This window comes from Camelina sativa, chromosome 14 (assembly GCF_000633955.1).
Source record: "Camelina sativa cultivar DH55 chromosome 14, Cs, whole genome shotgun sequence".
Lineage (NCBI taxonomy): Eukaryota > Viridiplantae > Streptophyta > Magnoliopsida > Brassicales > Brassicaceae > Camelina > Camelina sativa.
In genome coordinates this window covers 27,334,017-27,347,628 of record NC_025698.1, presented here as the reverse complement: position 1 = coordinate 27,347,628, position 13,612 = coordinate 27,334,017, and the positions used below count along the sequence as shown (strand labels likewise).

Sequence of the window (13,612 nt, the reverse complement as noted above, 5' to 3'; positions counted from 1 at the left end):
TTTTTAAAGGTTGTTCAACATTCTTAACATTTTCAGCTCATTTTTCCTTCTTTCTAATATTAGTTAATGATTGTTATTTTCCTTTACCCTTTTTTAAGTTTGAAAGTAATTTAATTTGTAAAACCAATGCTATTTAAAATATGTGAATTTGATGAATGAAAGATCATATATTGGAGATTTGATGTTTAATATTTATGTTTAATTTTTGGGCCCGGTTTGATTTTTTATGACCCATTTAATTTTTTCACATAAATTGTTGGACTTATTAATCTGAGGGAATTGCTTAATGGGTTGAGTTGAAAAATTGGCCTTATTAAATTAAGGGAGTAGCTGATGTGGCAGCACTAGGAATGAGAAAACTGCACTTTATATATATATAAGCTAAAATCAAAATAACAAATTAGGATAAAAATCTTATTTATTTATTATTTCTAATGTCAAACTAAAGCGTGTTTCTTTTTTTTCATTGTTTTTGCAATCCTCTAGCACAATTAGCATCTTCGATATCATTATATTTTGCTATTTGTGTTATGTTTTATAACTAATATTTTAGCTTTTGACTCTACTCTTTTAGAGGTGATATTAGTTACCATTAATTATTTTGTTTTTTTTTTATATGAGTTAAAGTGTTTTTTTTTTACCGCCTCCGGCCTCCATGACCCTCGGCACGGCTCTGATCAGGGACAATATTAAAAGTACGTACGTACGTAATGTTATTTGTTTTTGCTCTTACAGTGCTCGATCCTCAAGTTCATTTTACTTTAATAAATAATCTGAACTCATATATAAGAAAATGAAAGAAAAATAGTCTTAGCCGTTTGTTTTAGTCATCGGTCAAGACCACTTCATCGTCGGTCGAGCTATATTAATCTCCTTTAATTTGTAATAAATTATAAGATTAAAATAGTAATATTAAAGACCACAAGAGTTAACTTAATACAGATTTGATGATTGCGTATAACTTCTGATAAAGACATCTTCTTTTTATTGGGGAATATAATTTACCAAACACTAGAAACTACGATCAGGAAATGAGAATATGACTCATGAAAAAAAACCATAAAATGAATGATAACAAAAGCAGAGAATCAAGAATGTAAAATATATGTCACTCGGATCAATATATATCTCTACTCCATCATCTCCTTCATAACTTCTTTATCTTCTCGGAGAGCTCTTCCAACTTCACTTTCTTACCGTTGAGCTTCTTCTTGATATCTTCAGTGGCGCCAACATCAGGTCGACCGTGAAGTTGCAAGTACTCCGTCCAGAGCTTCCGAATCTCATCTATCATCTCCGTCATCTCACGACCCACCTCTTCAGAACGAGTAGACACACTAGTGTTTCGACATTAGCCATTTTTGCCACAAAGATTTCAAATGAAAAATGAAGAAATTAATGGAATTAATTTATAGATCAACTGCGATATATATTGTAGAAGAGTTTTCTATGAGTTGGAATGTAGAACCTCTTCTAGATATCTCTATTTAAATAGCTGAGAAAAAGGTGAAATTGTTTTGAGTTGCGTACTTAAATCTTCATCTACGCGACTAACACAACAAACTTACTACTTCTCTAGTTCTCTTAAATGTTCGACGTACAAACAAATGAAATAAAATTTTAGTCTTAGCTAGCACCCACTTCATCGGTCAAGACCGTTTCAATGTCATCGTGATTTGTAATAGATAAAACTTGTAGGAATAAACAACATATAGACGCATATTTCCTTTATTTATTCAGCATCTTTAGTATTCACATAACTATTGAAAAAAAAAAAAGATATAGGGATGCTCTGCAACAAAATCATGGATTCAAGAGTTTATTTGAAGGCCCAGCTTCAGTAAGAGCAAAATAGCTTGTAGTTGCAATCTGCAATCATATTATTGAGATGAACCGAAACTAAAATTCTGACCAGCTTTGGACTTAAAAAGTATTATAAATGCTCTATAACTTTGACTAAGAATGCCCGATGCTTCATGCTTAACAATAATAAACAGTCTTGAATCCTAAATACAAAGTCACCAGCAGCGGCAAATGTACATAAATTGGAACTGATGAGCTAACCTGTCTGCCAAGAGATGGAACTTTTAGAAGAAACATCTTTATGGCGTGCGTATCTACCAACATCTGTGAAAGACCAAAGAGACGACGGATCATTCATACCCAGATAACAGCTGAAAAAGGACTCGGAAACATAACATGGGAGAAGGATCTCTAGCAGCTACATTTTTTTTTACAGAGCATAAAATGGATTTCGTAGCAAGAAACCATACTAGTAGTTGTTAAGTAAATAAATCAATAATATAACAAAAATTAACATACTAGTTACTTCTACAGTATCAAAAGAAAAAGAGAAAGGTTTGATGGCCAACAATAACTAACTAGAGCCGCCATATTGATGCTACTTGAGTCCAGAGAAGGACATGATGTAGATAAATTAAATTAGGTAAGCAGAATTTCCAAATAAAGATATAAATCCTAGGTACGTCACTAGCTGACTACAAAGGGAGAAAATTAGATCCACAAAGGCTAACCTGTTGAGCTTTAGTTTCTGATATATGCTTGCATCTGAAAATATTAGCATAGAACCTTGGTCCAAGGGATAATGCCATTTGCCCAAAAGAATTTCCAAACAATGGGTCAGTATCTATAAAGGTCACCAAGGGTTAATCGGGTCAACCTGTCACTGGCAATAGCTTTAGACCTTGACTGTTCAATTATTTTTTAGAAATGAGTGTTCAATGAGCGAAGTAGCATAAACATCTATATACAAGAAAAACATTAAGAAGTAGGTCAAGGGTCCTAAACTTTTGCAAGGCAGAAATTATGATTACCTTGTCTAGGAAAAACTGGAAGTAAACTGGTTTTAAAAGGTTTCCAAGCACAGGAATGCTACTACTGCTAAGGATTTTATTTATTCCATAGACGTACCTACAAGAACATGAAAATGCATGTTAGGTGTTTAATTTTTTTACGAGCCACAGAAAATGGTTACACCCCAATTAGATCTTACTTAGACTGGTCACCCTCACTCTTAAGAGTGTCCCAGGGGACAAGTAACATGTTTGCCATTTCTGTGTCAAATTTAGTTTCTAGTCCATGAACTAGTGTCACCAATGCTTTCATTATGACGGACGAAAATTCATCCTGCACAACAAAACAATTTAAGAAGAATCCAAATTATGTAACATATCTGGGAAAAATATAAGTCCTTCACGTCAACATACCTGGACCTCTGACATGTCTACACCGTCAGCGAACTGCGGGTCAATAATTGTTGAGACTTCTTCTGCCAGATCACCAGACTGCAAGAAAAAAAAATCATAAACAAAAGAATTCTTGCGAAGTGCCAGTTGTTGTTCTTATCAATTCTTACGGACATCGGCACACATCTTAAAATTTTCAGATAGACGCTGTAGATCGTATCGTTGAACAGCAAGGGTAATATGGATTCTATAATAGTTGCAAACCTTTCACAACATTGCTTAAAATGCATTTTAGTAAGGTCACATGACAAAAACATCAAGAAACTATCTTAAAATCAGATAAGAACAATATAATTCAATCCTTAAAAACACCCCGTTTCAAGTAAGGCCTACAGCCAGTTATCACGTAAATACTGGAGGTGTCAAAAGTGAAACAAGCTTACTGTTTTGTGGCAATACTCAGCAGAATTAACTATGTAACATATCATCCTTTCATCTTTGTCCGAGACCTGTATAGTATAAGTAGAAAAAGATAAATCGAATAGCACACATGGGAAACATGAAGCAGGCAGCTAGTCGCAGCACCTTTATCTGTCCGTCCATGCCTGTGGCTGCGGCAACAATACTGTTGCCTCCTTTTCGGAGCTTGAAAAATAGCTTCGTAGCATAGGCCTTCAGAACTTGTTGAAAGACCTGAAAAGAGGAGACCCTTTCAAAAGAATGAACTCAAAAGCTCCATTCATGTAACTATGGGACCGTGTTAGAGCATTTAAAGTGGCCGGCAAATATTATTTAAGTGTATGCCCTTTCCTTGTCGAAATGTAGGCGAAATAAAAAGCTGATTCAACTAACAGTATTTATCCAATTTAAGAAATAAGAAAATCTAATACTCCACGAACAAAGCTGGTTCTTAGACAAATTAAGACATTGCTCGAAATCACAGAACTAGTCTAAATTATATAGAAAACCCAACATTAAGCGAATTAAAAATGCACCTTGAACAAATTGAATAAAGTCTTGACTGTTTGTGACTGCACTACACCGTTTCAAGCTCTTCTCTATAGTGGAAAACAACTGCAAACAAGGAAACAGTAAACTACTTACAACTAAATTTGACTGGTCACTGAAGGTCAGAGATAATGTCATATATATATTTTGTATAAGTATTATCAAGTTCCCATTGGCCAATCTAGTAATATTGATAGTCATTAGGCACAGAAGATAGTGTGCTGAGTAAATCTTGACTCTGATATTCGGTTTCACACAACATGCGAAATCTGGTAGAACTTTTGCCGCTAGTAAAAAAAAAGTATCATCCTGGACATTACCTAACATTTCTATCCAACTCAGAAGCTACTGAAAAGTTGTGGTTCTCTGTTCCAAGTAGAGAGAAAAATGGCAATTGCTCAGTTGCGTCTCTATAAAAATAATGCAACCAACCACCCATGTCAAATTATCATAGTGGACGTAGTGAGTCAATCCACTCATTGACGATCTATATATCTGCTAAAGTAAAGACTATCAGATAACCCTACTTCAAGAATCTCGCCTATGTACTCACCTGTATGCTGCTAGACAGAATATTATTTTGACTTTTCTCCTCAATATCCCATGTTTCCTCCTGACAGAAAGAAAAACAATATTAGGAAACTCGGCAAACCTGAACATATATGGAAACTAGCCTAGGTACTCACCTGAAACGCTTATATACACAGAAATATTATATTACCTGAACAAGTTTCTCAACATATTTGGTTAAATGAGGCTTGAAGCAACAAGAGATAATTCCACGGAAGTTAAACTGCCAAGTTTCATAGTCTCAGTCTGACAGAAAATAAGGAAGCAATGCAAAAAAAGAAAGAAAAGAAAAAATCCCATCTTCTGTTTGAAATGATATGAAGCCTACTACATAGAACATACATTTTCCCCCAATTCTTGATTAGCAGAAAAAATGATTTCATACTTCATGCGAGTTTCAGATATATTGTGACTATTATTTCCCCCTTTACCAATTTCCTTAATGTCATCTCCATCAATATTACCAAATTTCATTTCAAGTTACATTTCGAGCTCTAGCGTCCTTTTCAGTTCCTGATCATCCAATGACATCAAAATTTAATCGTATCATAACAGGGTAATGTGATGAAAACAAAACAGGATAAAAGAATTTCTAATCATCAGAAATTTCCTCGAGAGGTAATTCAACGCTCTTAAAGTGTACAATTCATCTATTAAATATAATGAAATTTTCATGTTAGGGCAAGCATGCCTGACCAGAAGCAATTTTTCTGCATCTGGCTTCTCTGTGAGGTTGCCCAGAATTGACTCTACTTGCTCCCTGAAAAAACATTAATGGAAAAACCGGAAAGTTAAGAAAGATGCATACTGTTAGATATAGTTAAGGTAATGTTCAGTTCATCAAAAACGAGGAGGCACTACCTTGTTCTCTCGCACAACTGGATGCATAGTCTATAAGGCACATGCCATGAAGCAGGAAAAATCGTCCACTTTTCTTGATTTGTTTGAATTTGACAATTTAGCCAATTGTATATCTTCTTAACTTCATCCAACTTTTTCAATTCTGCCAACAATTAACCACTTAGAAACATAAAAACACACTTTCAGTGCCAGTTATACCTTGGGCATAAAGTCTAACATACCAGCTCCTACATAAATTTGTTCATATGAGGTTAGCTCCCTGCTAAAAAAGTTTTTTACTAACTCATCCCTCACAGATGGCTCCATGGCATCAACAACCAAGCAAGAATCAGATAACTTCTTTCGCAAAAGCTTTTCCTCTGTCTCTGTCCCAGTACCTAAACTGAGATCACAACAGCAGACATTTTAAGAACAAGTAGCTTTTAGGCGTCTAGCAAATAACGGGAGGGAGGTTGAGGATGCGAAACAGGAAAATGAGAGATTATTAAAACAGCTTTTTTTAAATTGTGCTTACTACCAGAAAGAAGCAGAATAGCCTAAATAATAATGAAACGTACTATACTAACAAAAAGAGAGTAGCCAACAAGCTTAAAACCTTAATTTTATATCAAAAGATGCAAAGTTCTTCACAAATCCTCTTGAGGTTTAAGATAAGGAAATTGAGAAAAAGAAGTAGCATCAACAATACAGTGGGCCTCTTTGGCCACCTCTGTCGACTTATTATACTCTATGTATATATATGGTTGAACCACTAAAAAGCAGTACCTGTAAAAATCAGAAAATACATGGGACTTTAAAACTTGCTTTATCTTCTTAAGTTTTTCTCTTAGCTCCGTGATTTTAGGAATATCCATATATGCTTTGAAATGATTACATAATTCGTTTACAGCCTGAAAATTTATTATAGATTCAGAGCTTATGAATATCATCAAAAATGGGAAGATTAATCGGCTAAGAAGTCCACCTAGGTAACCTAGCGTTAGAATCAATTTTTAAAATGACAACGAACTGCATTAAGCTCTCATGGTGAACATAAAAGCTGTAAAAAATAAACTACAAACAACAAACACCAAAGATTGTTGAGTTAAAAAAAGATACCTCCAGCTGTGCAGCTGCCTCCTTGTATTTTATTTTGATGTCATCAACTGAACCTGTTCAATCGCAGAGACTGCATAACATTACAGTGAGTGTCATTAATGAGCATATGAATGGTGTAGTTGGTCTACTTTAACTACATTCATGGCATACATGTGGTTACTACATAAAAATAGAAGGTTAAATACGTAAGCAGCAACATCATGATACGTATTTGATGTTAACTACCTCGGAACCCCTATCTATATTGGGCTTGTTTTGTAATTATGTTCAATACTCTTGGCTATCATTCTGATTTCAGGATACCTTGAGCAGAGTAAATGTTGATAACTTACCTAACGATGCGAGGCGATGAAGGGCAGTGACTGCCGAGGTTATGTTCTTCTTTGCAAAATCTAACTTCTGAATGTCACCGCATATGTCTTGAACCATTGCTTCGGTTTGTTCAGATTGACTTTTATCTCTGGTATCTTATGACAGAGTTCCTGTATTAAAAAGAGTGTAAAAAGCAAATCCTTTGTGAATGAAATAAAAAAAAAGATAGCTTACAATACATATCAGCCAATGTGAACCTAACCTCTGCAGCACCTATAGCATCAGCAAGATCGTCTTTAGCTTTAGTTCCAGAGTTGCTCTGGAGTATCATAGCCAAACCAAGAATCAGTTCCAGAGGCATGAAACAACTTTTTAACATAGAAGCAACAAATTTTATCATAGCCAAACCAAGAATCAGTTCCAGAGGCATAAAACAACTTTTCAACATAGAAGCAACTTTTTTTTTTTCACAGTGCATACAATACAAAATTCTTGACTACTCACAAAAATGTTCCACGCTATGTAAGTTTACAATACAAAGAAACGAACAAATGAACACAAACCTCAGAGTAATCTTCACATAAAATTTTCATAATTTGACCAGTAAGAATAAAACAATATAAAGAGACTTAACCTGTTTCTGAACAGCAGCTAAAATGGTAGCATCAAATCGCCCAATCTCATTATTAATGTTTAGCAAAAAAGGCTGAACGCCAGATAGAGAAGCTTCTGTAAGCAAACGAAAACACAGTTTAAACTTATCAGACAAATCACTACACCTCAATGATTTCGATAACTTCAATTTTGATTTATTATCATGAAAAAATCCAGCCATAATCGAGAATCATGTTCTGCTACTGACTGTTTCAAACTTAACCTCGAAGTAAAAACAAAAAAAATTACATACCTACTGGGAACATCTGGTTGATCAATTTCAAACTACTTGACTTTCCCATTGCTTTTAATTTCGTATGATCGACCAACATCACTCGAAACGGACGACGATCTCCGAAATAAACAAAAAGGGGCAAAAAGGAGCAACGACGCGTCTGCTAAGAATCGAGAAGAGAACCAGGTTTGATCTTCCACTGAATCTCTCAAATCGACGCCGAGAAAAAAAAAAAGCTCCGATCGTTCCTTTTCCCCTCCTCCGCCGAGAAAACTGTATCTTCACTTCGTTCTTTCTTGCGCGTTTGTTTATTAAATACCGGAAATCATCAAAACCGGTTTAGAAACATGAACCGTACCGGTTTGATTTTACCCGTGTAGTCGTATTTGTTGTATCACTGAACGGTGCCGTGTTTGAAATTAAACAGACCCATTATAAATTAAATTCAGTTTTATGGGTCACAATTTTGATGTCAGGCCCAATCAAGTTCATTGGTCATATACTTTTTTTTTTTTTTTTTAAACTAATCAATGATCTATAATTGCTAGAGAAATCACCCACAATAATAATTAACAAAAAACTGTAAGATAAAATGTTCTAAATCATTAGAAGCAAAAGAAAACAAAAAATAGAAACCGCACCGAACTTGTGTAATTGGTATTTTTTTTTATTTTTTTTTGTCATTCATTTGCAAAATGACAAAATGATTGAACGAAATGGTGATCATTCATTTCCCTAGCTAGTTCTAGAAGATAATATTTTTATTTTATGTATAATAAATGTTGTTTTTTTCTAATTTAAAAAAAAACCATCAATTTTGATCATAGGAAACTTAAAATAAAAGTTAAAGAAATGTTATTACTAAATAAAATGTGAAACATATAAAAATTTTGATACAAAACATTAAGTTTCTCTTGCATCTATTATTTATTATAATAGACCTTGCATTGAACATATGTTAAATTGAGATTTGAGGAATTGTCAACAACAAAAACGACAAGATTAGTTTTAACCTCTCCACTATAAAGGTCCAACGTACGTCAAAGATATGGATCAATTGAGAAACCTGGACAAGCCTACCTTATCACCAGTTTCTTTAACATCACGTTCACTCTGCTCCTTGTACTCTCTGAAACTGAACCTTCTATACTTCTTTGGATGCCCGAAGTATTCTATCTCGGTTTCAAGATTAGGACATACGAAGAAAGCTATCGACAGTCTCTCCATGTTTACCGGAGAAATCACTCTATGTCTCACGCTCTGGTACACTCCATTACTCAGTGCCTATAGCATATATAAACACCATCAATTAGCATAAATATATAGATTCATTATATATTTTTTCGTCTATCAAAGACCAATATTAGCGTTTGAGTCATAATATTCATTTTTTTTATATTGAGTAGTAATACATATATAAACATAGAAATCAGTAAATCTTTATCTAATATGTGTGAGGGAGTAGAATCCCATGCATAACTTTTTATCCGCAACCACAAAATCTTCTCCCTTGATAATTTTCTAAGATATTTGATTAGGGTTTCCCCTAAATCTATGTTTATGATTCATATAATTAATAGAGAAACCATTCGATAAGAAAGGATCTCGATCTATATAATTACTGAATGTTAGATTCAAAATTTTATTGAGAACTTGATAACAAATATAAAAATTGAGCGGCGCCTAATTAAGCATATGTTTCTTATCAATTTTTGTATTAACATTATCTCTTGTAACGTTTAATCGACAAATATATATATATACTACACCAGAAAACTTGTATTGAAGTTTTAGGGTGTGCCTAAATCCTAAGTCGCTGGATTGCTTTTTAGTCATATATATACGCTTTAGAATCTTAGAACTTAATAACGCTGTTGCAAAGTGAGACAGAGCAATAGCCAAGAATTAACTTTAAAGGAATCGAAACGTTAAAAATCAAATGGTTGAAGTTACCTGAAACATATCCCCAATGTTGACAGTAAGGGCCTCCGAGCAAGGTTTTACGCTGATCCATTGTTCATTTTTTTTCAATTCTAGTCCTCCGATTTGATCTTGAAAGAGTATAGTGAGGAAACTTGTATCGGTATGAGGAACCAAACCAAACACTTCAGAACCAAAAACACGAGGATGGTACTTATTGAGCCTTAGAAAACTGTTTTTAAGCTCGTAAATGTTTTCAAAATACTTAGAATTCACGTTCACTTGTTTCCCCAGTACTTCACATATTAATTGTGTCACTCGAGCGATCTCTTGCACATACAAATCAACGGTTGTTCTGTAAAAAAGAAAAAGAGAAAATTAGTAATGTAGCGTTTCTTCAACTCATCTGTGTATATATGATCTTGTATTTATATATATAAAATAATCAAAGTTTCCCCTAATTACATTATACTATTTTTATATTGTGATTCACCTTTTATCAAAAGAAAATTTTCATCCCAAAAAATTTGAAATATTTTCATATACTCAAATTTCACAAAATAAGGTCTAGAAAATGGTTGTTGAAACTGAAGGGGAAGACGAATAATTATGACTAGCTACGAACTTTGACCCGGAACTAATCAAGAGTCAGTTATTATCTTCATTAAATCTAAAGAGAGTTCAAGAATTAGGGTTTCATGAGACAGAACTCAATTAAAAATCTTATAATTACAAAACCTGAAGTTGTTGCGATCATCAGAAAACTTTGTAATCTCTGAAAGAGTGATGTGAAATGCTTCCGAGAATGAGTACTGAGCGGGAGAAGAGGCGTTAGGGTTTCCCCACCGGTAACTATTCTTCGATAAGCCCGAAATACTTTCCCCGACTTTGGAGGAAAAGGGTCGGTCAAAGAGTTTCTTCTCTTCGACCAACATCATCTCAAAGACTTCTTTGGGGATCCCATGGTTCACAATTTGAAAAAAACCCCACTCTTTGGCAGCTGCAACCATTTGTTTCACCACTACAACAAATATGTACATTGTTAGCACGAGAGAAACGCTATAATATGTAATTCATAGCTCTTTTACAAACGCTATGTTAGGCCACTGTTATTGTAGGTACCTCACATATGATAGCGCAGAATTCGTATGCTATGATATATTATTATACCATAGCAGTACAGAAATGCTATGTTATCCCGCTTTTCAAATTTTTAAAGATAATGTTATAAGTCATTATACACGCTATGTTAGGTGATTCTACCATAACACGTTAGTTAAACGGTTTAATTCAGTTTTCGTAAGCAATATCTTTATGCTATAATATATTCTGTTATAGCAGGATTTTAGATGCGATTATAAGTGTTTTGAGAACACTGTTTTCATGTTATTTTGAAATTGATCCGGAACCTGTATTAATATTAAATCCCTAATTCACCATTTCACAATCAAACATAATACATAGTACATAACACAAAGTTTAAAATCCATAAGGAACAAGACAAGACCTTCACCATTTTGCTGTGTATTGCTTTGGTATAAACTCGGGCTTCTTTTTTTCATCAGTGGTGGCAACACCAAGAGCTTCCTTCCCAATCATGTTGCCATTAACATACCACCGGGGCATTATCATAGGCTCGATAACATCACTTGTTCTACAACATACTTACAAGAAATAGAATTCAAAGATATAAGAGAGAAACATAGAATTCAAAGATGTAAGAGAGAAACATAGAATTCAAAGATATAAGAGAGAAAAAATAGTTAAGTTCTACAAGATACTCACTAAAAGCGGCAGAAACATAGAACAACCTCGCCCAAGCCTCCCTACAAAGGGTAAGCAAAAGAAGTAAGAAGACCAGACTGCTTCTTCAAGCTTATAGAGAAGCTCTAGCAGAGGCGTGCTCCACAAATCTCTGGGATATGTTGTAACAAAATAAACATAAGAGTTTTACGTATCTTCTTACAGCTCTTCCCTTTAAACGGGACAACTACTTCTTCAAGCTTATGTTCTCCAGAATCCATCATCATCCCAAATCCAAGCTCTCAAATACGCAGAATTACAGCAGCAAAACGCTGGAACATGAAACACTTATAGTGAGACCAAATCTGAGGATATAAACCAAATTAGTATAACTTGTAATAGCCAATAAGATTTACAATCAACAGATAACCATATCATTACATATGCAGAACTTCAATTCAGGTTTACTAAACTAAAGTATTACGGAAAAAAGAAAAAAAGCAAACCTTGGGATTTATATATGTTACTTAACATCACTACAAGAGTATATATATAACGTAACATCACTACAAGAGAAAACACAATAGAAAGAAGTCATGATGCATTATGATTTACGAGGGATATGACAAGAGATGTTTTATAAATTTTTTTTTAAAAACTAACCTTCTTCTTAGACCCTTTCTTCACAAAAACCATCCAGCATCGGTGATTCATAGACATAGCTTGAAAACCAAATACTTAAATCAGGAGGTTCTAAGAATCAAACAGATTGAACCAAATTAAGTTTGAAACAAATATGCATCAATAGCTGCAGACCTAAAGGTTTAATAAGAGTATAAGGGAAATAATACTTACCTGAAAGGAGTGAATCATAAAGGGGTTTACTTGTCTCTTCTTTGCTCTTTACATCATGAAAAGGATCTCTAATAAGGAAAAAACAAGTATCAGTATGAATAATAGATGGCACCTGCGACTAAGACAAGCCTTGAACATGAAACTGAACATCAAGAACCAGTAGGAGAACAAACAACTAACAACCCACAAATAGATGCTTTATGGTACCTTCACTATTGCCCATCGCTCAATGGAAAAACCTAAAATGGGGTTAAACGTTTAGAGAAAACAACAACAGCCACAATAATATACTAACTAAACCGTTCAAAATACTAACCTGTCTATTGAGTACAAGAAAAAAGAAGCTTCTCTATGCGACAACAACAAATATAAAGGATCACAAAAGAAGAAACCCAACAAAGTTCAGCACTTTCCCCAAAATACCAAAGCAGTAACACTAGTGATAAATCAATTAACATTCAACACAAATGAACCTAAAGAGAATCACAAAAAACGCATAAACTTTGCAACATAAATGAGAATGTGTTGAGTTGTTTCAACCCAAATGAACCTAAAGAATTACAGAACTCACTCATTTTCCTGTTGTTGAGAACCGAGATAGGCTCAACTGTGGAAGAATCTTGGTTAATATCCCAGAGACGGAGGAAATCGCCGGAAGAAGTGAGTAGATCTCCGGATGAAGGACGACGGAGAGAAGAGGACTGAACATTAGCTTTGTAGGAGGATAAAGACGCTGGAACGAGAGATTCGGGAGAGGCTTCACGGTTATGGAATCAGATCGAAAGAGAGGATGTCGAGTTACGGCGGTTTCCGATCGAGATAACAGATCTGTAGTTGAGTTATCTATGGCGAATTGTGTGATCTGAATTCGATTCAATGATGGTGTCTTCTTTGCGAATATAGTGAGAGAAAGTTTCACTATCAGTATTCGTCGGAATTTTTTTTTTTTATTAACAGACGGAGAAAAACTCGATGGAGACGAGAGGCTATGGAGGAGAAGAGTCGTGGAAGGTTTTCTTTCTTTTATTTATTTTCTTTCTCCGTTCAAAGTTTTTTTTTTCCTTGGCACTCAAAACTATTTTTGATGTAAAATCTGAAAATTTTCCCTATATTTTGGCGGAACAAGTGATTTTGTCTTCCCGCTTACTGA

General features: G+C 34.3%; 1 protein-coding gene, 1 long non-coding RNA gene and 1 pseudogene across 7 annotated transcripts; all 3 read right to left on the bottom strand.

The window, feature by feature from the left end:
* LOC104742617 lies at window positions 959–8,237 on the bottom strand (annotated as a pseudogene).
* Window positions 8,998–10,904, bottom strand: LOC104744037 (gibberellin 2-beta-dioxygenase 7-like). Its single transcript, XM_019235603.1, has 3 exons — window positions 10,603–10,904; window positions 9,898–10,219; window positions 8,998–9,228 (listed from the first exon to the last, which is right to left on the bottom strand). Exons 1-3 carry the CDS (start codon window positions 10,902–10,904, stop codon window positions 8,998–9,000), a joined length of 855 nt encoding a protein of 284 aa, XP_019091148.1.
* Window positions 11,262–13,612, bottom strand: LOC104742616. Of its 6 annotated transcripts, none has more exons than XR_002034985.1 (6): window positions 13,034–13,612; window positions 12,670–12,701; window positions 12,463–12,530; window positions 12,271–12,329; window positions 11,650–11,939; window positions 11,262–11,528 (listed from the first exon to the last, which is right to left on the bottom strand). It is a non-coding gene; the product is annotated as an uncharacterized LOC104742616 (long non-coding RNA). The 6 variants fall into 6 exon arrangements; XR_760559.2 differs by having other exon boundaries at window positions 12,271–12,360; window positions 13,034–13,610; XR_760561.2 differs by lacking the exon at window positions 12,670–12,701 and having other exon boundaries at window positions 11,650–11,690; window positions 11,831–11,939; window positions 12,271–12,360; window positions 13,034–13,593.